This window comes from Saccoglossus kowalevskii, chromosome 19 (assembly GCF_978046115.1).
Source record: "Saccoglossus kowalevskii chromosome 19, keSacKowa6.1, whole genome shotgun sequence".
NCBI lineage: Eukaryota > Metazoa > Hemichordata > Enteropneusta > Harrimaniidae > Saccoglossus > Saccoglossus kowalevskii.
In genome coordinates, this window is record NC_140659.1 from 7572145 (window position 1) to 7595047 (window position 22903).

The following is a 22903-nucleotide window of genomic DNA, read 5'->3' on the forward strand; positions in this document are numbered from 1 at the left end:
GTCGACTATTTCAAAACTTCTCAGCTGCCTTGGGATCAGCCTGAGATCTATATCAGAATTATGTTCGAATACTAAATTGCTCTCGATCCATCTTAGGGATACTATGCAAATATTGGTTTTGAATTGCTGAAGAAGTTTACCAAAGAAGTTATCATGTGTAAAAATTTGTAGAAGTTTTTTTTTATTTTTACTGAACGAATAAGTGAAAAAAAAATGAAAAAATCTTATTTGAAATAAAAAAAAATAATTCTAGTTAAAATTAGGAATTCTACAGTAATTACTGGGGAATGCCTTAATTTCCCAAAATTCATAAAGTTTGAAAGTTGCTGGATTCCATAAGACGAGAAGGGACTTTTGCTAATTTTCCCGCTCACATACATTCCCAAATTGTTGGTTCTTGTATTATTGTCGGGACAAAAATAAAACTGTATATGGTTTAAAAAATGGAGTATACTTGACCTTACAACATTTGGCAAAATTACAAATTATTGTATGTTATCACACCACTGATATATGGCTGTCTGCAGCCCCTTCAATGTGATAAGTTAAACCACGTTATTAGACTTGTATTTCTAAAGTTGCCGTTATGCCGACAAAGATCCATGAACACCATTCCTGCTGCTACTGGGAAGTCGTTTCATAGTCACAAAGCATGCCGACGCTTTGTCGACACAATGTGACTTTGTCCAAAAGCAAACAAGTGAATTTTTTTGACTGAGTGTACGCTGTGTTGTATCAGTTGCGACAATTTGACATGCTGGGACGACTGAATTTTTAGAAAGAGCACTGTATCAAGTTGGAAGTCTGGCCACACTGATTTTGTTTTTTGTTACACTCTATACATGTACTGAAGTGATCTGGTAGTTTGGTAAATTTAAAGATGGGTTTTGGCATAAAAGTAAACCAAAAAAAAGGAATTAATTACGTCATGCGTTCCAATTGTGCTAAAATTATAAAAAAGTAAAAGTTTCTAAATGCAAGTAGTTTTTTTGACTTGACCCGAGATTATTTTTTTTTTTTGAACAATATTGCATTGATTGAATTGTCCATACATGTCAAGCTTCAAGTTTTGTTACACTTCGCTCAGATGTACTTACACAGTTGGTTCTAAGACAAGACATACTGAAATTTTATTTTATTTGTTCAATTTGTCGTCTATGTTAGCCTGGTGAAGTCCTGTCACCTATTGATTATTTGACATACGAAAGTCAATTTCAATCAAGCTTGGTTATATAGATCATACTTTGTGCGTTACTTGCACATATCAACTGTTTCATGATTAGTTTTGTTTTTGTCAAAGACAGGGACTATGTTATTGTCAGTGATTTGTTTAAAAATATTTCTTGATACAACTTGTGATTTATTTTGGCAGTAGATGCTTATGAATAATGTACATGGATATGGGCACATTTTTTGTCATTCAACATTTTTGCAGCAAAGCGATTATACATGTACATGGAATAATTTAATAAGTTGAAAAAGCTTTTCAACAAACAAGCTGCTCTCTGATTGGTCTGTTGTTTGGGTAGCCAATCAGGTACAATCTTGTATGTAGCTTAGTATTGGCTCCATAACTCTGTCAGTATTTTTTGATTTTTTTTTCTCACTGAATTTAATTAATCGATAGTATCTTCTTCAACGCTGCATATTATAATGTAAGCATCACACTGTGTTCGATTTGGGTCTTGGAATGTATACAAGGCATGTCAAATCATAAACCACAGAGCTCTTTCTAATGTCTATGATAAAGTACATTGTTTGTTCACAGCAAAATTCTGTGGCGCTGTTGGTAATTGAATTCAATAAAAACATACTGTGTTGGAATTGGAACTTAGAACTTGGAATTTATTTTTGCTAAATCAGCAAAAATGAAAATCTACTGAAAATTAGTACATCTTTATTGTGTGCACTTCACTTTTTTGCGGGAGGGGGGGGGAATTGGGGGTAAATGAAAATAGTTTTCAGACTGTGCTGTGTTGTATTGTGTTTTTATCAATTTGTTGACTTCTCACCCCCTCTCCCCTCTACCAGCCCATCAAATAAAAATGAAACGGTGTAAACTGTAAGTCTAGATTAAGTGGCCATCAATGTTGGGACACTGCAGGGGACTGATCAGAACACGAGTACGTACAAATTGGTAGAAAATGATTAAATCTGAGGTATTTTACCTATGTATTCGTACTGTTCAAAACAATCTCTCTCATTCTTACATTTTTACGGTCGGCCTCATGTAATGAATCATTCAGCCCGATCTATATAATTTCAACCATTCTTTATTATTATATTAGTCAAGTTTTTGCAATGATCATTTGCTATGGTCATAAAAATATAACCTCCCAATTGATAAACTTTCTCTGGACGTCATTTTGAAATTCAATATGCGTAAAATAACTGTATTTATCCCATATATTATGGCAGTTCAGTGTAATAGGCAATGTAACAATCCCTGTAATATGTAATAAAAATCCCAATAATATGATTGGTCCTTGCAAGCAGTGTGAACTTTTGACATCGTGACTGGCAATTGCAAAATGTTGGGAGTTTTACATAATTTTTTTTGAATTATTGTTAGCAATTATATTAATTTGCTTATTTCTTGCAATTTCAAGTGTCAGCTAAAATGCAAGTTTGATATAAAAGCCACATGTACTTGAGATGGCATTTTCCATTTTCTCAGTGCAATGGGTGATTCAAATTTCTACATTGACCTAAGGGGTATGCTGTTAAATAAAAATCGTAAACCACCTAGGGAATGCAGTACCCAATTTTTATTCAGCTAGGTAGTCAGTCTGATGTTGAAATCTCATGGGAAAGAAGTTATATTGGGGAGAAGAGGAAGATGGATTGATAGTAATTAAGTGCAAAGTTAGACCCATTTTGTTAATCTGGACAATAAATCAAACTGATTAGCAAATTGCTTGTTTCTGTGTATGTACGTTCACAATGTGTAATTGTTTTGTATTTTCACAGTTAGTGTTGTGAGCATCAGACTAGAACATTATATCAAAGGTCATGCCCTAGTACCCGGACCTAGTCAGATGTCATGCCCGATTGCTTCTCTGAATGGGAGTAGGTGTGTGTGACCATGGATGAACCAATGATCCCACCTAGATAATCCCTTCTTTCCAAACTGGCTTTGAAGATATCGATTATTTAAAAATCTCACCAACTGCAAAGCAATCATCTCAATTTGTGATTTCAAATATGCAATTTTAAATTTATGACTTTTATAACTTTTGACCCTTCAGTAATTCAGTCTGATCAAGGTCTCTGATTACCTGTCTAAAGGTACTTATAAAAACAAACCGCAGACCAATAAATTTTCAAACAACAGTTTAAAGCGACACTAGTAACGTGCTGAATCATAAATTTGTGTTTAATTTTCTTGGCCAGGAATGTTCTTGATTAGATTATTAAATGGTGTTCGTCAGCGGACAAACTTTTTTTAAAAGTTATTACACTCCCTGTACTATTATACAGATCCCGGCCAAATTGTCACTACTTCACAATTTTGTGTTTTTACAGATTCGCTAAACTTGTCTCTCATGAAATTGACGCAGTTATTCACAGGATTTGTTGATTGATGGAGCACTTCATAATTGTTCACACATCATAAAACTTTTCACATAATTTTCAGTGCTGTGTACTTCAGTCACTAAGAACTGTCACACATCTTTGATCATTGTTTAATTTTTCCGACTAACGAGGTTGAGTACGGTAAATCGGTAAATTGCCCAAATCCAAGTTGCATTTTCATAGGAGTGTCATGATCAAAGTACCGAAGTCTCAAGCAGATCTATACTTATGTGCGTTGGTTGACAGCAAATTTTGGTGTGTTGCTTGAGACTACGAGGCGAACATGGCGGCGGCGTAGTTTGTGGTGACACGCCGTGAAACCGAGAAATTCCTTCATTAATGCTGAAAATTCGGCCACAATTGGCGACATTGTCAGCCAATTTATGCATGGAATACAATTTGTGTTTCATTTCTTCTCCCCATCAATATTCTCACATACAATTCTTTGAGAATCGCACAAATCTTATGGGAAAAAAAGAATATGACAGAACCCCACACCTTCCCCGTGGCTTTCGGACGCAGGATACACCGCATCACTCGTGAAAATAACTTCCATACGCAACGAAAGCCACGGGGAGGGTGTGGGGTTCTGTTATTATTACATATGTTCCATACTTGATTATTTCGTATTAAAGAAAGAACGTGCAAACCGGGATGGAATTTAGGTCGAAGAACCCCATTGCCCATTAATATGTTCCAATATAAGTGTTACGCCCTAGCAGCGCGTGTCAGTGTAGAACGCGCCCGGAGAACGCGTGTCATTGTTTGTTTGAAATTAAAATAATCAGTCACTGTCCGAATAAATAACTCGCTGACGTTTAGTTGGGACCACGGCAGAACCAGAACTTGAACTGGACGACTATGATACACAGTTTATGTTGAAGTTAAAAGTTCCGTCACAGAATTGTGCATTGGCAAACATGCCGTGCAACTGCGGTATTCCACAGACGGGATGACTTTCGTCGACAGTGGTTGTCGCTTAGCTGCACGCTACAACTTCGTGTGTGATGTTGCTTGCTGGTCGTGGATTGACTGAGTCTTGATTACCGGTTAAAATATTGCTCTTTTGGCGTTGGTAATTTTTATTTGGAACTGAGTAACGCCGCAACGTCGCCAGCAGAAACCTGGTATCTCGATGCTGATGGTTGCGGCTGCTTAATAATCGCTGATTTTACTTCTGGTGGATCTTCTGAGAGCCCTTCAAAGTTTATAAAACTCAGTTTCCAGGTGGTCAACATACATTAAGTTCTCCCAATCGTAATATTCCATGTGATGTACACCTGACATGCCAAAAATTTTGTTGAACGATTTGAACTGGATAAAAATAGCAGACAAAAATGTGTTTTCAAAATAAAAATAGTTCGGTAGCCAATGAAAATACCATGTTCATTTGCATATCGACCGTGAAAATACCGAAAACATTATTGCATGGGTGATATGCAAATTAGTTTGGGCCAAAATAAGTGACTGCCTAAAAGTACCATTACTGTTGTTCAAATTTCATTTCATTCGGCAAGTATATTCATGTACCCCAAGGGGAAAATATCGTACTTCTAAATATTGTTTATTCCGAAAAACTGTACTCCTGAAGGGACTACTTTGTTTGCTCTCAGACCTCATTTGCATATGGGTTGTGGAAATACCGATTTTGATTTCAGGGACGAATCAAAATAAACTGCAGTACATATGTAATAATTAATTTTATTTTTTTTCCATCCTCCTAAAAAAATTAACTTATAAAAACTCGAGAAACAAGGAATAAAAAAAGTCCGGCCTAATTATAATAGAAAAAATATATTCATCTATTGTCGTGCTTATGTATGTCTGTCTGTGTGTGTGTGTGTGTGTGTGTGAAATCTTGTTCCATCGATATCTCACTGGGTGGTTTGGAATGCAATTTGGTATGCAGCTAACTCATAAACTTCAGATCTGAATAGTTTTTGGTATAATATTTGCATAGTAATTAGGTAATTTGCATAATGATTGCCCAGTTTTAAGGTGTGTTTTCCATATCTTTGCAACTTATTTGCTCAAATTCATTGAAACTTGGTACTTGCATATACTGTGTTGACTGAAATGACTTTGAAATTAACCTGGATGTTTAACAGTCGATATTATAACAGTTGAACTGAAGCTTTATCCATGAGTGATAATTCTTTGGAATCAATCTTTCCGTTGAAGTGGTCTAATTTGCAAAACAATCAACCTGCTTCAGTATGTTTTTTGTGTATCATTGCAGCAGTTTGCTTTATTTTGAACCAAACTCTGATCAGACCAGTGATTAGTCATCTCTGGGCTTTACTAATTGTGCCAAGAAGATAGTTGTCTAATCTGTTATTAACCAGGCTAATCATTATACATGTCAAAACAACTCTTGACCTCCATTTTCAGGTCATGGTTTATAAAGGTCAAACGATCTACTGGTGATGTCCCGCAGCATTGTGTTTAACGTGACAATAGACAAAACTACAACTTACCTTTCTGACTTGTCAGTTTGAGGGCGTACTAGTTGGCAATTGAGTAGAGGAGGTGAAAGTTTTATGACTTATTTTCCATAAAATCTTCTTTGCTAGGTGGCATTTCAACAACATCCAATGGTACTATTCATAATAATGCTTGTATCAGTTGGCCAATCATATTGATTGTATCCACTGGCCAATCATATTGATTGTATCCACTGGCCAATCATAATGCTTGTATCCACTGGCGAAACATAATGTTTGTATAAACTGGTCAATCATAATGCTTGTATGAATTGGCCAATCATGGTGCTTGTAACAACTGTTTGGGATAGAACTACCAAATCAGTATTCAACACTGCAAAAAAGGTTTTTAAACATGATTAAATATGTGGTGTAAATGTAAAACAAATAATGAGAAATTTAAAATTATGAATATTTCTACATTTTCATATCGCTTTGTGTCGTTCACTATTGTGGCGTGTATAATCATACATACAAGTCGCTGACAACACGTACAGTTTCTCAAATAGTACCACCATATATTCATTCAAAATAAAACATGTGTCTTCGCATATGATGAAAATAAAAATTCCCCCTATATTCATTATACTTGTTACATCATCTCAGAATTGTAAATTCCCAGTTTAAATTTAATTTTCCTAAGTGATGAATTGAAATGATGATTATTTCATGTCGTCTTTGAGACAGGAAGTCACTTTAATAGGCTAAATTCTGTCTCTGTCATCATGGGATATTTAAAAACCCTACAAGTTCTTGATATGTTGCTGAGTGGTTTATCAAATAAAGGAAGAAGAGCCAATAAAAAAAGAACTTGGCTTAATTCCTTAAAAACTGTGATTTTGTGATATCCTCATGTTAAAAACTTCTCTGGCAGCCATTTTGAATTGAAAATTTGTTAAATCTGCAAAACAGGAATTATTTTAGCTGCCTGAATTTATTAGTTTACTTGTAACCTTCTTAACTAAAACTTAGTTGAAAATAGAAATCTTTCTGTAGCTAGAACAATTTTCTCAGTTGCCTTGATGTACTGGGATATTTGGTTTCAACTTTCATGATATTTCTGCTATTTTGATATTTGTTGCTATAGTTTCAGGGAAAGATAATGCATCTCTAACAAAATAGAACTCACTGTGTGGTCTAATTGTTTGGCTTTTTAAAATTTGTTTATCTGACATTCATTGCCGACAAAAATGGTGCATAACAATTAATTAGCCAATTGTATTTCACAAGCCTAAACAGACTTGTGTGTAATTCACCATTGGATCACAGACCAGGTATCAAACATGTTTCTGCTCTAAGGTCAAGGTTATTTGTGCTCCTAATATTGACGTTCACAAGTTTGTTACATAGCGACTGCTATGGTTACCATTTCAAGTGTTTGTCGCGGTAACAATAAAACATTGAGTGTTGGAAATAGTTGAATTTTGAAACAAATACAAATGCACACGCCTCTTTAAAGAACGGCTTTTAAGTTGTTGCCGATTTGAAAGCTCCTTCACTCTTCTTGTTTGTTGTTGCTGTTTCAAAGTTCATTCATAGTTCTCGCCGGAGTGTTTGTTGACGTACCGTACTCGTACGTACCGTACTCCTGTTTCAGTTTGTCCCAGTACGCTGTATCTTGAAGTTTACAATATGTTGACGTTTTGGGTGGAGAATAAATCGATTTAAGCCAATTCTCGTGGTTGGCATGATTTATTAGATACTAGAGTTTAGTTTTAAGTGTTTCACATACTTTAGCTATTGTATATGAAATATCTTACAGACATTAAGATGCATGTATCAAATGAACATAATCAAGCGTGATTGCTCGGCCACACCCAAGATTCCTAATATATCAAAAATTACAATTCGGTTCAAGTACATGTACTGATGTTTTCTCTCTTCTATTTTACGACAACTATGAACAGATGTACAAAAGTTAACTATTCTGTTTTTCCAAATATCACTGCTTAATCAAGTCCAGCAAATGAAATATTCTGATTAAAAATGCAGCATCATCATCCAGAAAAAAAAAGTTCTTTCCCAAAATTAAGTAAATAATTTAAATATTTTGCACAGTTGCTTAGTGTTTTTAATGGGTCATCTCTCGAACTTGTTGACCTTGTGTCATATTTCACATAATAGTAGTAATAATAAATAAGACATCATTTTTTCCATGTTTTTTTTTCTTCAACAATTTTGTAAACAATGAGAAATTATATTTGTTTGGTTCAAAATTAATAAAAAATGTGCAAAATGTTGGCGGGAAAAATGTGGCTTCCAAATAATTGATGTGATTATGGTCATATTAGAAAACTAATTGCTACTTTAACCACATTCTATATTAATGTTTGATTAGAATGACAATTTATTTAATTATTTATTTATTTATTTATTAATAATTCTTTAAAATATTCATATGTCTTGTCATCATTATGATAACAGCTTTTTTATGGTTTTTTAAATAAATGAACAAATGTTCTAAACAAATCAAAATAAAAGAACAACTTTTTTTGACAGTTTTTAAATAAAAATTCACTATATTTTTGAGCTCCACTGTCGATTTTGTCGTTCGTATCAACTTTTTACTTCTCAACTTCTTTATGAAAACTATTAACCTTAATGATTTGATACTTGGTGTATATGTACCTTTGGCAGACCTCATTTGTTCATTTCGTGATGATATCTTTAATTCTCTAATTTTGGTGAATATTTTTGTAATTTTTGGTAAAAAGTGATATTTTTGACTTCTTGTTGAAAACAGCAAGTCTGATTGCTTTGATACTATACATATAGGTACCTCAGGTAGACCTCTCTCAGATTTGTTCATTTTCTAATGATATCTTCAGTTCTTTAATTGAAATGTGCATTGCTAACAGTGGAACTATCTTAGCCGACAGGCTGCATGTTTTCTTAGTCTGACATTTAATTTGTTATAAAATTTATCAAAAAAAATGATAAATCTCAATTACGATGATAATCTGTCTGGCATATTTAGGATATATCCAGGTTGCTTTTTTATGATGGATTAAGGGCTTGATAATTAGAAATATAGGGAGGGGGTCTACACAGGAACGAATAAGAAAATAAAAAAAACTATATATAGAAAAATAAAAATAACACACCATCTAGGAAATAAATAATCGGTCAAAATAAAGTGAAATAAAATGTGCGTAGTTCTAATCTAATAGTTAATTCTTAAGACAGTGAGTTTTCTAAAAACGTATGTGCTGTGTTCTTGAAACACAGAAAATGAAATTCTTGCTCAAGAAAATTACATAATTGTAAAAAATACAAAAACATGTTCTCATGTAATCTGTTTGGTTTATAAAAGTGTGTCACAGCTATACTAGTCACCATTCTACTGTATTTTGTTCTATGTGTTGAGTATACCACCCACATGTCATCTGAACCACGGTTCTCTGAGCTGTGTTAAAACCCCCCTGGTTATGTATTCCACTCACTTTCCGACATTTGATGTTAATTTTTGTTACTTCCTCAGGCTTCTGGCCACCCAAAATTTCACATAATTTATTGCGTGACGTAGAAAAGCCTGGCGGAAGTTGAGTACTTCCAGTTAGAATACTACTTAGATTTGTGCGTGTATGGCCATTTATGGTCGTTGTGGAGGCTTGGCAAAGTGCCTCAATGACTGACTTCCTTATTTGGTTGCCAGGTGTGAGTGCAAAGAGTTTCATGTTCTGAATATTCATGAGTTTCACCTTATACGGATGTCCGGTCCATCGGTGTGTGATTTTGTAGCCATTCACGCACACGTGTAACTAGGTCATTAATATTGCGTGGGCTGGAATGCGTGTTTAGTTTAGGGTGCAGGAATTTCCCCCACTTTTATCTTTTGTATTACCCTAACCTTTGACCTTTTTAAAAATTTATGTGAACCCACCCTAGTTAGCGTATTCAGCCCTCAGACTCAACTTTGCACATTTCCTGTCATTTTTGTGCTGAATTTTGGAAACTTTTTTCTTCTTTATTCCTGAACTCCTGTAATTTGTAATTGTTTGCAGAGATATTTTCTGCAGTTTGTGATAGCCGATTTTCTAAAATCTTAACTTGATTTTAAACATCTCAACACCATCTTTTTGTCCCCAAAACTTTGGTACAACATTATGTACATTGAAGTATTTCCCCAAATTTTGTATTGCCATTAGGTGAAGAAAATAATTTGTGCAGATTATTTTGTGAATGGTGAAAAAATTTACACATCCTGGTACTTCTGGGTTTTGTTGTACATAACAGCAACAATGTACAAATTTTTTGAGGTCGTGTAGCGCATATTGATAAGTTTTCAGAAAAATGTGTCAATTATGATTTCTCGTTTTAAGAAATATATTTAGCTTTTTTGTTTTGATTGTCAAAACATATTGTTTCAAAGCAAATTAAACTTTCACAGGATTTTTAGCAGACAGGAGTTTATCACTTGGTGACTTGTTATACACAAGTGACACTTACACATTACTATCGACACAACAAACCCGTTGTTTTATAAATTTCAATGGTATGGCAGCCAATCAACGAGCGCAGAGTGCTATGTCATTAGTTGAAAATGTGCCAATGTTATTCCATTGGCTCTCATCTCATTTTGAATTGTGAAATTTATAGATATTTATATGAATGAAGGGAATGGTCTTATTGTGTCACTAGTAATATCTAACATCTGCAATGTTACACCCTTGAACGCCATAGTCATCATTGTCAGCTTTCACAAAATTAAACCCACATAATTTTTCCAATTTCTTAGTTCCGTTGTCAACTTTGTCAAGCGGAGCTTATCATACGAGTGAATTTTTATCACCCATTGTTCACATCAACTTTTTTACTTTTACTTTTTTACTGCAAGCCTGATTGCTTTGGGTAGACCTCACTTAGATTTGTTCATTTCATGATAAGCTTTAATTCTCTAATTTTGGTGAATATTTTTGTAATTTTTGATAAAAAGTGACATTTTTTTCTACTTATTGACAACTGCAAGTTTGATGGCTTTGATATTATACAAATAGGTACCTCATGTGAACAGATCCCAGATTTTTCAATTTTGTGACGATATCTGCAATTCTCTAATTGAAATTTGCATTGCTAACAGTGGAGCTGTCTCAGCCAAGAGGCTGCTCGTCTTTCTAAATGTTGCCAAATCGGGAATTATATCTATTTGTTCAAAATAAACAAATTATGTAAAAATACATAAAAATAGTGTACCAAATTTTTGACTAGAAACAAATTAAAGATGGAGGTGATAAGGTGTCAGTCACTGTGATTTTGACACGAAATTGTGGGTTAACACACTGTCCATGTAGTTTACCCTACCCCATCAATAATTGTAATATAAATTAATTTGCTTTGATTGCAAAGAGATCTCTGCAAATATATAGGCCATTCCAGCCTGTCTTATTTTAATAAATATGCTGAGGGTAAAGTTATTGCATGCCTGTGACTGTAACTTCCTTTCCTGGTGAACTGAGATCAGAACGCGAAGCTTTCGCATACTTCATCTAAGCCTTCTATTCCGTCATCATTTTCTGTCTAAGGCTATTTTTGTTTTCACAGGATTACCAATAAATACCGATCATTTTTCAAGTTTCCGTTTACGTAAACAGACAGGTGGCTATCCTGGTAGTTTTATAGAGTATAGAGGGCACTGTTTGCTTTGAACGCCTATCTCAGTTCTGTAGTTGTGTGCAAATTATTTAAATTATCTAATCTCAAGAAGTGTTCTATAACTGACATGCCTTGCACAATTCTCAGCTTCCTGACTGGCTGAGACAAATAAAACTTTGTTCATAGTTTTGATATGTAACAGCCCCCTCTAGTGGTGATAATGAATTCTTACATTTCTTTTGTTTTTTATCTACAGCGCAACCTCCCACTATAAAGAAAAGATTAAGAAATAAAACAGTTATTGATGGAAACAAATTTACATTAAAATGTGGTATAGCAGGCTTTCCACAACCTGAAATTAGTTGGACAAAAGACGGTGAAGTTTTAACGCAAGGAGTCAGAACAAAAAAGTAAGTAGTAAAATTTGTTATCTAACTTAACATTAGTTCAGTAGACTTTCTATACTCTCTTTCATGTTTAATGGGGGAGCCTCAAAATAGAGATGCATGTTCAGTGTTTTTAATTGTATTCAGAATATTTAAAATATGAGAAATTTAATGTTGCATTTCTGTTTTGTATGTTCTGCAGAAAACCTCTCACTGACCTCTGTAATTATGATAAGGTCTTTTGGTTGTGCAGTCCATGAGGAATCTTATCCAACAGAATTCTGGTATCAAATTTAGGAGACCTTCCTGAAATAAAGTGATTAAAACAATGAAAATTATGTTTGATTTTGTGATTAGACACCACAACAGAATTTGTTACTAACCTAGCTGATTGTTTTATTAGCTTGCCCGTAATGAAGTGAAAGAAAAGTTCTTGTGATCACAATAATCAGTGGGAGCTGTCCTTTATATAGTACATAAATTGAGAATGAAACTTTATGGTGTATCTGTGATGTAGGCACTCTGTGATGTAAAAAAATGTTTTCATAATAATTTTGCTTGCCGGTCTGTCCTCTTCCTATTTAGAATTGTATGATGGCGATCTGTGGCTTTTGTGATTAAAATAAAAATAATTTAAGTTACAAATTTTGGTTTGAAAATAATATAGGTACATGTATATTAATGTAGCAACAGGGGATAATTTATAAATTGATCTGTGATTCAGATATTCTCTAAAAGTCATGCTACTATGACAAACTATATATCATCTGAAAGCTTAGATATTCATGTAGGCGAATACTGTGGTGAGGTATTGCATATGCTATACAAATGTTTGTCCAAGTGATTAACGCTTCTGTGCCGATTATTGAAACATTGTTCTTTTTTCCTCTTCACTGTAGGTCAAGTTCAAGAGTAAAAGTTAAAAAAGCATTGCAGTCTAAGCACGCAGGGAATTACACTTGTATAGGGAACAACTGGGTTGATCCACCGGTGTCAACGTCAGCCATTATCAGTATGTTTTTTTTTTTTTCTTGATCTTTACAATTATGAGGGTGGTTTAGGTTCTTTTCGACCCCTTGTGTGCGAAGCAAACAATGGGAGTCCTTACAGTTAGTGCGAAGCAAACAATGGGAGTCTTTACAGTTATTGCATCTGTGTGTGTGTGTGTGTGTGTATGTTTCACTGATATCTCGAGGACCAATTATCAGATTTTAATGAAACTTGGTACATAGATGCTCTGGGATAATGCTCTGACCTCATTAGTTTTTTGTTTAAAATCTGTGCATATTAATGACCTACTTTGCATATTAATTAGCTGATTTTAAGCATTTTCACCTTTTTCTTATGTACTATTCAACAGATTTCAACTTTATACATGGATGCTCTGGGATAATACGCAGATCTAATTAGTTTTTGGTTGAAATCTGTGCATATTAATGACCTAATCTGCACAATAATTAGTCAATTTTAAGCATTTTCACTTTGCTTCTCATGTACCATTGAATTTATTTCAAAGAAACTTTGCACATAGATGCCTTAAGGTAAAGCACAGACATAATTAGTTTTTGGTTGAAATTCTGTGCGCATTAATTACTTAATTAGCATATTAGTTAAGCCTCCTTAATATTTTCTCATGTACTCTTCAACAGATTTCAATGAAACTTGATACATAGTTGCTCTGGCGTAATGTATATTAATGACCTAATTTGCATATTAATTAGCCAATATTCAACTTTTCTATCAATATCTCAACCACTCATCAGTTCCAAAGAAACATGGTACATAGTTTAATTAATTTACTGTAAAATACTTTATTTTAGCTGGAATTTATTTTGACTGAATAGACTTTTTGGGTGTTTTGTATGGAATTTATTTTCACTGATTTTTGACGATTTAAATGTAAAATATAGGAAAAAAGGTATATTCGCTAGATTTTATTTTCACTAAATCATTGCTTCAGTGAAAATAGCGAAAATTAATTCTAAGCCAAAATAAAGTATTCCACAGTAGGTGCTCCACAGATAACTTGAGTACCACTTTACCACTCATGACATTTCAATGAAACTCGTAAATACAGTATTCCTCCAATACCTTCAGCACACAGAAGTCCTTTCTAAGCCTACTTTGATTATCTGATGTTGGTATCACCTTTATAAAGACGGCAAATTATCATGATTCAAATATTTCCGTCACATTACCTGAATATATAGACCTCTTGATGTATTGAATGCGATAAAAGAACAAGCTGCGAAGTATGCTGAATAACATAACAAATAACACGCAAGCTTAAAATAAGATGTTTTTTTATTTTTATCCAAGGAAATTTCTCAGGAGCGTATAAGTATTTCATCAAGGCAATTTATTCCTCTAAATAGCATAAGGCTGTATACCTAACATTGGTAAATGAACCCTTTCCCGCTCACTGCGAGATCTCAAACATAAAAACTTAACAAACAAATAAACATCATAGTGTCCTAGTGACATTAAAACTTTGCATGAGATTTGACAAGATCATTTTCACATTTAATATTGTGCTATGTTTGATGATGGTCAATTTTGATGAAGTAAAGGTATCTCAATGTAATTTACCCTCTGGTAGCTCAGCACTTTGACATTGTGCTATCCTCAGGGGCGGAGCTACGTCACGGACGTTCTACCTTGCTAAGACGCGCTCCACTGTACCACGTATTTCTATGGGCTTTGTGTTGAACGCCAGTGGAGCTGGGGAAAACTCGAGAAAACAACACAAACTCAACTTTGAAGTAATCCTGAACAACCAAATTCATATATGTTACACACGTAGGGCTAATCTTGTTACACTGTTCAGGGGACTCTCATCAACCATCGCAAAGTACCGTTTTCTGCGAGTTTTTGGTCTTTGTTTTCACCGTGATGGTTGCCAGGTGGTAGAAAATGCCCGGATGTCCGCCCCCGAGGATAAAAAAGGGAGAAGTTTTTGATTTTTGCATCAGTCGTTTTGTCTGTGACTTTCAAGCATTATGTAACATCTCGTGTCGAACAGAAATTCACCTTTTTGGTTTATTAGCTAATGTCACATACGAACATGTACTATAGGCTGTCTTTACTGCAGCCAAGAAAAATAAGTAATCTTTGCTAAAATTCACGTGGTGTAAATTTCATGGGATCATCAGCTAATTGACACGATTTATTAGGACTGCATTTTCAATCTACGACTCAAACTTGGTTAAATCCTGACAGTATATTACATGTATTTGTAGAAATGTTGAGGACTTCGGTAAGCATATAACCCACCCTATGTATGCATTAGCGCTGCGATAACACATGATCAGATCTTTATATAGGTAAAACAGTGCAACTTAAAACAATACAAATTTTGGGTTGAAAATATGAATCTAGTAGGTGCTGAGTACTAATTCTGATTTTCCAAGGTTGGCAGCTCTGCAATAAGACTACTGTTATTTGATTCTGTCAAATATTCAGATATAGATTTACCAGTAAAATACACACGTGTATTTATTTATTATATCATCTAGTATATTTTTCTGTGAAAATCACAATTTTCACAGAACATAGATCATTTTTGTAGGAAGAGTCCCCTTCCGGTTTTCGGGGAATCCCTGTTCATAAATTTACGTAACATAAATTATGAAAATCACATGAACCATGAAAGGTACATGTCTTATAGCAGGCTATCTGCAATGGACTGACCCTTCAGCTAAGGTTACAAGGTTCACACACAGAGCAGTATGTATTTTATTACTTAAACTACAAATGGTTCATTACTTGGTTGAATATATAGACCATGCAGTTTTGTGTGATGTCACCATTGGCTTTTGTCCAATTTTGTTTTTTTGCATGAGTGGATTTTCTCACTGCAAGGATCACCCAAGTGAAAGTGCTTTTTCAAATATAACATTGTGACGTTGACTATTAAAGGAACTGTCTATCTTCATGTGGTGGGGTTTCCCGATCATTTTCTCCCTTGACTCTGTCAGGTGAATGAACTTCACAACCTTTTTACACCTGACCCACCTATAGAAAAATGGATTGGCCCACTCAGCATACGTTTTCCTAACAACAGTTACTAATAAAAACACCGCTTTCCATATTAGGCTGGTCACCTGACCCGCCCATTGCAATCCTTTATCATTGAGCTTGTTGGGGTCAGCTAGTTTATTGCATTACCATTCGTGGGCGGTCATAGACTGTAATTTGAATATTACGTATATACGTATTGGGATTCCCCATTACAATATTCAACAAAGCATTTAAATCAACCTGACCACACATTCTATATAAGTTAAGCTCATGTGACCCACCCAGCGTCAGTCAGTTTTAGTTGATACATCAAGCTCATCACGCACAGTACGTTCGATCTCAACCCATTCCACAAAAGCTCCATGTCTTCAAGTACAGCTCGCGCGATCACTTCTATAAGTGTCCCCGTCATCTTAATCACCACACTGTTAGCCACGCTTGGTTATGGTTTTAGTGTGACCGTCACCGAGGACTATTCACCTGTACATAGCACACTGGCAGGTAGGAGTGTCACCGTACTGTCATATACACCCATTGCGTTCACATACCTGTGTTCAGAAGTATGTTGCTTGTCATTGTTCTACTTATTTGCGTTGCTTATCAGTATTTGCGGTTCATGAAATACATATACTTTTGCATTTATGCAATGACAAAAAAATGGTAAATGTTTGTGTCGACCATGTGTAAAGTACCCCTTACGATTATCACGGTTCCCTTCTGTATGTTTTAGTTTCGCCAGTCTCATGTGACCCTGTCTCATATGCATGTGTGAAATTTATCTTTGAGACAGAGACATCAGTGTATTTGCAGACTCAGACAGTGATATCAGTTTTTTCGGCTAAACATGCTTGCGTATTATTTCTTTAATAGTGAAATCTTGGACGGCAGGTGACATGAGGTCATGATTAGGGAATCCCACGCATGGGTGATCAATCATTTCGGGAAATAATGGAATTCTTTTCATACCCTAATTTTATTAAGGTTGGGCACTGGTATTATAAGACTCCAAATTTTATTGACCAAGTTAATGTGAACTTGATAGAAGGAGTTTTTGCACTTTGGGATCTACTCCACAGTATTGTCTTGTTTCATTTTATTATTTAAAAAAATGTCACAATTTTGAATATTTTTTGGGTTGTAAATGTTGCGGTCAATTTGGGGGTTTCACTTATGGCCTTTTTTGAAGGAGAGTGTCTCATAAGTGACTTCTATGTAGGAAATTTAAATGGATATTTTCATTTTAACTACAGGAGCGAATCAATAAAAAGTTTTCCCCTCAAATTAGAGGATATATTGAATAGAATGATGATTATAAATGAATTTCTTTTAATTTTAATTTAAGAATCTGGCCCAGCCCCCTTCCTCCATCTCAGGTGGCTTAGTCCTCACCATATGTCTTGTTGAGTTATTATAAAGTATCAATTTAATTATTAACATTTTTTTTGTCAATTTTTGTCAGGTCTCTTGTACTTTGAACTCTGACTAATCATTGTTTTTAAATTTATTGATTCAAATAGGGATGCTTGTATGGCAAACTTGAAAACCCATATTTCAGAAAAATTTATTTTGACTGTGTCACACATATATATCAGCTTTGCAGAGAAGAATCTGATATTAGATGTGCTTCCTTCATTTCCTCCAACTTGTAAATTATTGAATTTACCCTGTTGCATTTCGTTGAAACGCTAAACACACTTGTGTCTCACAGGGAGTTGATGAAATGATCCTGACCGACCTCTGACCTCTGCTGCTGGATATCTCCAGCCTCACCCTTATCTCATAGGATTGGTTTCCGTCTTATCAGGCTGCTTTGCTTCCATTTACCAAACATTTCAAAAAAACTAAAACAAGAACTGAGCAAACACTGATAAATGCTTTCTCATGGTGAGATCCTGCTTTTGACAAGTTCCCATACATTTTTCCATAAATCTTTGTCTGTATTTAATTAATTTTAATTAGATGATTAATTACTGATCCCCTTCACCAGTTATATGTTGGTGGTGATGTTCCCATCATGCATTATCAATCCTTTTTCTTTATCTAAACTGTTTCCAATATGCTATGTAGTTTTTATCCCAAATCCAAAATGAGTCATATCAGTAATTTTTATGTCAAAAATCAAAATTTTTGCCACAATTGATTTTTCTCTGAATGTTTAGAACATTGTTAAATTTGTTAAAATTGTGGTTGATTTAACGCATTTATTTGAGAGTCATGTACTTCAGTGGTAATACTGTATGTCTCGTTTTGTCAAACTTTCATTGAAAAATAAACTTGTATATTAATTTTAAAACAAGTTTTATTTACTTTTTCACCAGCAGACCTTCTCGTCAAAAATTGACTACACTCTGTTTTCTTATATTCTTTCATATTTCTGGAAATGAACCCTAATTTTGGCGCATTTGGGTGAATTTTCAGTTTTTACTCAAAAAATGAGGCTATTTAGACTTTAAAAGGACTATTTTGTAAATTTGTGATGAAAAAAAAGTGACTGGCAGTGAAAAGATTATAGCCTATGATAAATATGAAATTATGTCTGTTCAATCCAACATCAAGAAAACAAGTTGAGAAAAATATGTAAGAAGAGGGTAAATGTTTTATGGAAAGGAAGGGTTATATATATACCACATCTGAACTTAGTCTCTTCTCAAAGGGTGTCTGTGTTTGGGTGTTTTTGGGTTTGCCTTATTCATGTCTTGGGAAATTCCCCAGTGGGGTGTGTCTAACAATGAATTGTATCTTTTAAACCATTCATTACAACTTTCAGTACATTACACTCAACATGGCCATTAGTATAACTGTCTGCTTCCAAACAAAATGCTTAAAGTATGTTTAAAAAATTATGTTTGCTACACGTCAAAAAGAAACATGAAAATGATAATACCTGATTTTTTACCAATAACTTTTCTGAAGTGTTGAATATGTGAAATAAAAAGAATTTAAAAATGGCATTTCAAGTTTTCAAGTGTATATCTCTGATGTAAATGAAAGGAGTTTTTATTGTTGTGATGTTTACTTTCAGCAGTATAATTGTAACCTAAACAAACCTACAACAGCCTATGGTACTACTATACAGTTACGCTCCAATTGTTCTGAATGTCTAGTACTTCCGATATCATATCCGGCCAATCTTTCAGGTTTTTGTCCAGTAGTGGCCAGTCTGTTTATAATTGAATTCTCATGTCCATCCCATTCCGACTGAATCCGGATGTCTATTCCTTCGAGGAATTGCAGGGTGTCAATATATATACACCTGTGGACATTGCTGGAGTGTAGGAGTGTCAGTTAGGATGTACAAGTACGTTCTGCGCACACCTACTAAATATGATGATTTCACCTGTGGCTGAGGCTTGTTATAAAGAAAAAAAATTAAACAAAATGCTTATTCTTAGAATGTGAAATAAAACTATGGTTGGTGTGTAAATTGTTATGCTCTGCCAAAAACCATTGTAAAATAAGAATGAATACACCGCTGAAGAAGCAGTACTATTTTTGGATGGGGGGGGGGGGAGTCATGAGAATCGAGTGAATAACGAGACAGAAAGAAAACCTGCTGTGCAATTCTGACAATAGTTTAAAATTCAAAGTGTCTAAAAGAAAGGTGACGTTATTCACTGCAGTTGAAAGGGATCACTGGATTGGTATGCATGGAATGCCTTTACTGCTTTCTATGCACATATACCAGCTAGTGTAAACGACTAAAAAACTAATTTATAATTTTGAGGTTGTCCTATTACAGTAATTTCACTAGAAATTAATCTAAAAATTAAAATATAATTAGCACATGTGTATATGTAGTCACATGACCTCGTTTATCTCCTGGAATGTCATCATGGTTATATAATAATTTTACTCAAGGTTCACTCTGTTTCTTCTCTCTCTCTCTCTCTCGATTTTTCTATGTCTCCTCTTTAGGTGTTTGTAGTTTAGAGTGCGTCCATGGCGAACCTAATTTGAAAAAGTGCCGATGCAAATGTGAAGACAATTGGAAAGGCGAAAAATGCGATATAGAGAGAAATAGTTGTCATAGCAAAAAATGCAAGCATGGTTCCTTGAACAAAGAAAGGTTGGTACATTTTGTAATTTAAATTGTTAGCAATTTAAAACTTATTTTATATTTCAGTTCTGCAGTTCAGTATCTGCATATTTATAGAGTTCTTTATTGATTGATATCCAATGCTAAATTGTCAGCGAAAACTATTCCTGACCCCTAAAGGTTGTATGTTCAGTACTTGCTGGTTTTTAAGTGTCCCACATCCTGGTATTAGATGATACTTAAGTGTCTGACTTCCTGATATTTTCTGATCCCTAAAAATTGTACTTCTGATACTTTGTTTCCTAAAAGTTGTACATTTTATTTTCTAGGTTTACTTACGCTAATGTACTGTAAAAAACTTTATTTTAGCTGGAATTTATTTTTGCTGATAAGACATTTTGGGAGTTTTGTATGGAATTTATTTTCACTGATTTTTGACAAGTTGAATGTAAAATATAAAAAAAAAAAGGTATATTCGCTGGATTTCATTTTCCCTGAATCATTCCTTCAGCGAAAATTAATTCCAAGCGAATTTAATGTACTTTACAGTATATAATTATTTTTCTTTTAAATAATAATAGTTCTAAATTAACTAAAAAAATGATTAGGAGAAATTATAAATCAGGATTGTTTATTGTTTACATTTAGGGGGCTGTGAACAAGTCCATTTTCACATCAGACCATGTATTCCTATATAATGTGTTTAAAACCATAGCCGTTTTTTTTTCTCTTTCAGCTGCAAGTGTATTTGTGATGATGGTTATTCTGGTGAATTTTGTAATGTCACATCCATTGCCACTACGACTGTCCTTGCAGTTACTGTTCCTCAATGTCCGAAGGTGACATGTGGAGCTCATGGTGCTTTAGATGTGCCAAAATGCGAGTGCAATTGCGAGTATGGTTGGCAGGGTGATTTATGTGAAACAGGTTAGTTTAATTTCAATATCGTATAAATGTTTTTAAAATTAGTGGTTCAATCTTTCATGCTGATATTGATTGCTATATGATATAGTTACATATTGTGGGAAAATCTTTTTGAGAGGATTCATTTTTGGAAATGTTTAGTTTCAGCAACTGCTTTCAATAATAACTTCAAGGTGGTTTATCACTATAATTCAAGAGTGCTGTTTGACTATAGATATTTAGACATATACCATAGTCTTTTGAGTGTTTTTACCTGGTACAAATCCCAATGTTTTTATGTGAACAACAAGATAAAATCAAATCATACTGTAAAAATCTGACCTTAATCACAAAATATCTGTTTCACCATTTTGGTGATTGCCATATTTTTGTTTGAAATTCCTTCAGAACAGCATTTTTTGAAGAATTTAGTTTGTTTTTTTCAGCAACACCTCAACATGGTATACCCTGTGAAGTTGAAAATTTTTGTCTCAACCAAGGGAAATGTTATTATCTTCCAGATATTGGAGAAAAAATATGCCAGTAAGTAATGATTTATATTGAAATAATACATTTTGTCTACAATGAAGTTTTAATTGAGTCACAGCCATAAGATAGCCATTTTGAATTGAACTTTGACACATTGATATGAAAATCAGTTTTAGGTCAATTCAGGTCAAACCTAATTCATTATGGTCGACAATATTGCAAAAAGACTAGTTTTATCTTTTTCTTATCCAATCTAAAGGTGAAAAAGGCTACTTTCTTGCAATACCTGCTGTGTTATTTTTCTGCAAAAAGCTGTAAATTTTAGGTGGCTAACTTCAACATTTTTGAAGCTCTACACTCGACAGACAAAATTGGTATTGTAACAATTGACCATTTTTTCTGTGCTTGCCATCTCTGTATATTTTCATTATTTCATAAATCTCATTCTTGTCACATATAAAAGGCTACATTTATTTCCATTTTCATTGGTGTGCTCTTCTCTAATTCTTGCATTACTGGCAGGGTTAACCTTTTATAATGTCTAATTGTTTCCCGCTAAAATGTGTATGCAATATTGTGCACAATATTCTTTATTTTTCTTGGATGTAATTTCCCATTACCTACAGGTTTTGAAACTTTTTTTTTTAAAAGTGTGGGATAAATTGCAGAGATTTAATTTTGTGAAAGATGACGTTGCGTCATAGGGTTAAAGGTCAAAAGGTTAACCAGTCTTTTCAATAAGACAGCTAAAGATTGGGAGTCGGGGTGGGGGAGGGGTAGTATCCACTTTTCTCTTAAATGCAAATGTCAATACTAACAAAATAAAAGAATCCTAACTCTTGTGCTTTACTTCACTGTTAGAGGGCGCCCCTCAAACACAAGAGGGCAGTATTGAGTCAACAGCACACCATGATGTGTTGAGCGAATTTTTTAATCAATGGAAATGATGTGTCTATCTTGCTAGCAAAACTGGCTCTCAATTTATCATTTGGTTAATTGATTGCTTCCCTTGAAAAAAACAAAAAAAATTCACAATACATTATAATTGAATGAATTTAAACTGTATTAGATTCTCCTCATTGATACATGTTAATTCATATCATTAATTTTTTGATTGCTCCAGAATTTGAGGAAAAACACGTTTTTTTTTTTACTTGTTTAACATTTTCGTGAGTTGTGTGTTTGTTGGTTATTTATTCCTTGTGCCCACAAAGCAACAGAACTCAATTCCGATGATATATTATAAGGAGTTGGTGTTTGTTTTCAGCTTACCAATACACCGCCTTTCAGACGCTATTTTTTTGGGACTGGTACAGTCAAATGATGTTTTTCATGGTATGCGGTGTTGGCTTGTTTTAAAAGGCACCATCATAGTTATTGTCTATAGTCTTCATAGTTTGAAAGTTACGTCTTGTGGC

At 34.1% G+C, this 22903-nt stretch overlaps 1 protein-coding gene across 3 annotated transcripts in view; it reads left to right on the forward strand.

Annotated features, from left to right (window-relative positions):
• The window catches only part of LOC100378139 (uncharacterized), a 65461-nt gene that overhangs the window by 23872 nt on the left and 18686 nt on the right, over positions 1 to 22903 (forward strand). For 2 of the 3 annotated variants that reach the window (XM_085493877.1, XM_002739790.4), the window contains exons 2-6: positions 11908 to 12061; positions 12937 to 13049; positions 19973 to 20123; positions 20830 to 21020; positions 21443 to 21539. In XM_085493877.1, the coding sequence (XP_085350003.1) occupies positions 11908 to 12061; positions 12937 to 13049; positions 19973 to 20123; positions 20830 to 21020; positions 21443 to 21539 (706 nt within the window). Of the gene's footprint in view, positions 1 to 11907; positions 12062 to 12936; positions 13050 to 16352; positions 16559 to 19972; positions 20124 to 20829; positions 21021 to 21442; positions 21540 to 22903 lie in introns of those variants that run through there. The other variant, XM_085493878.1, reaches the window with a different exon arrangement.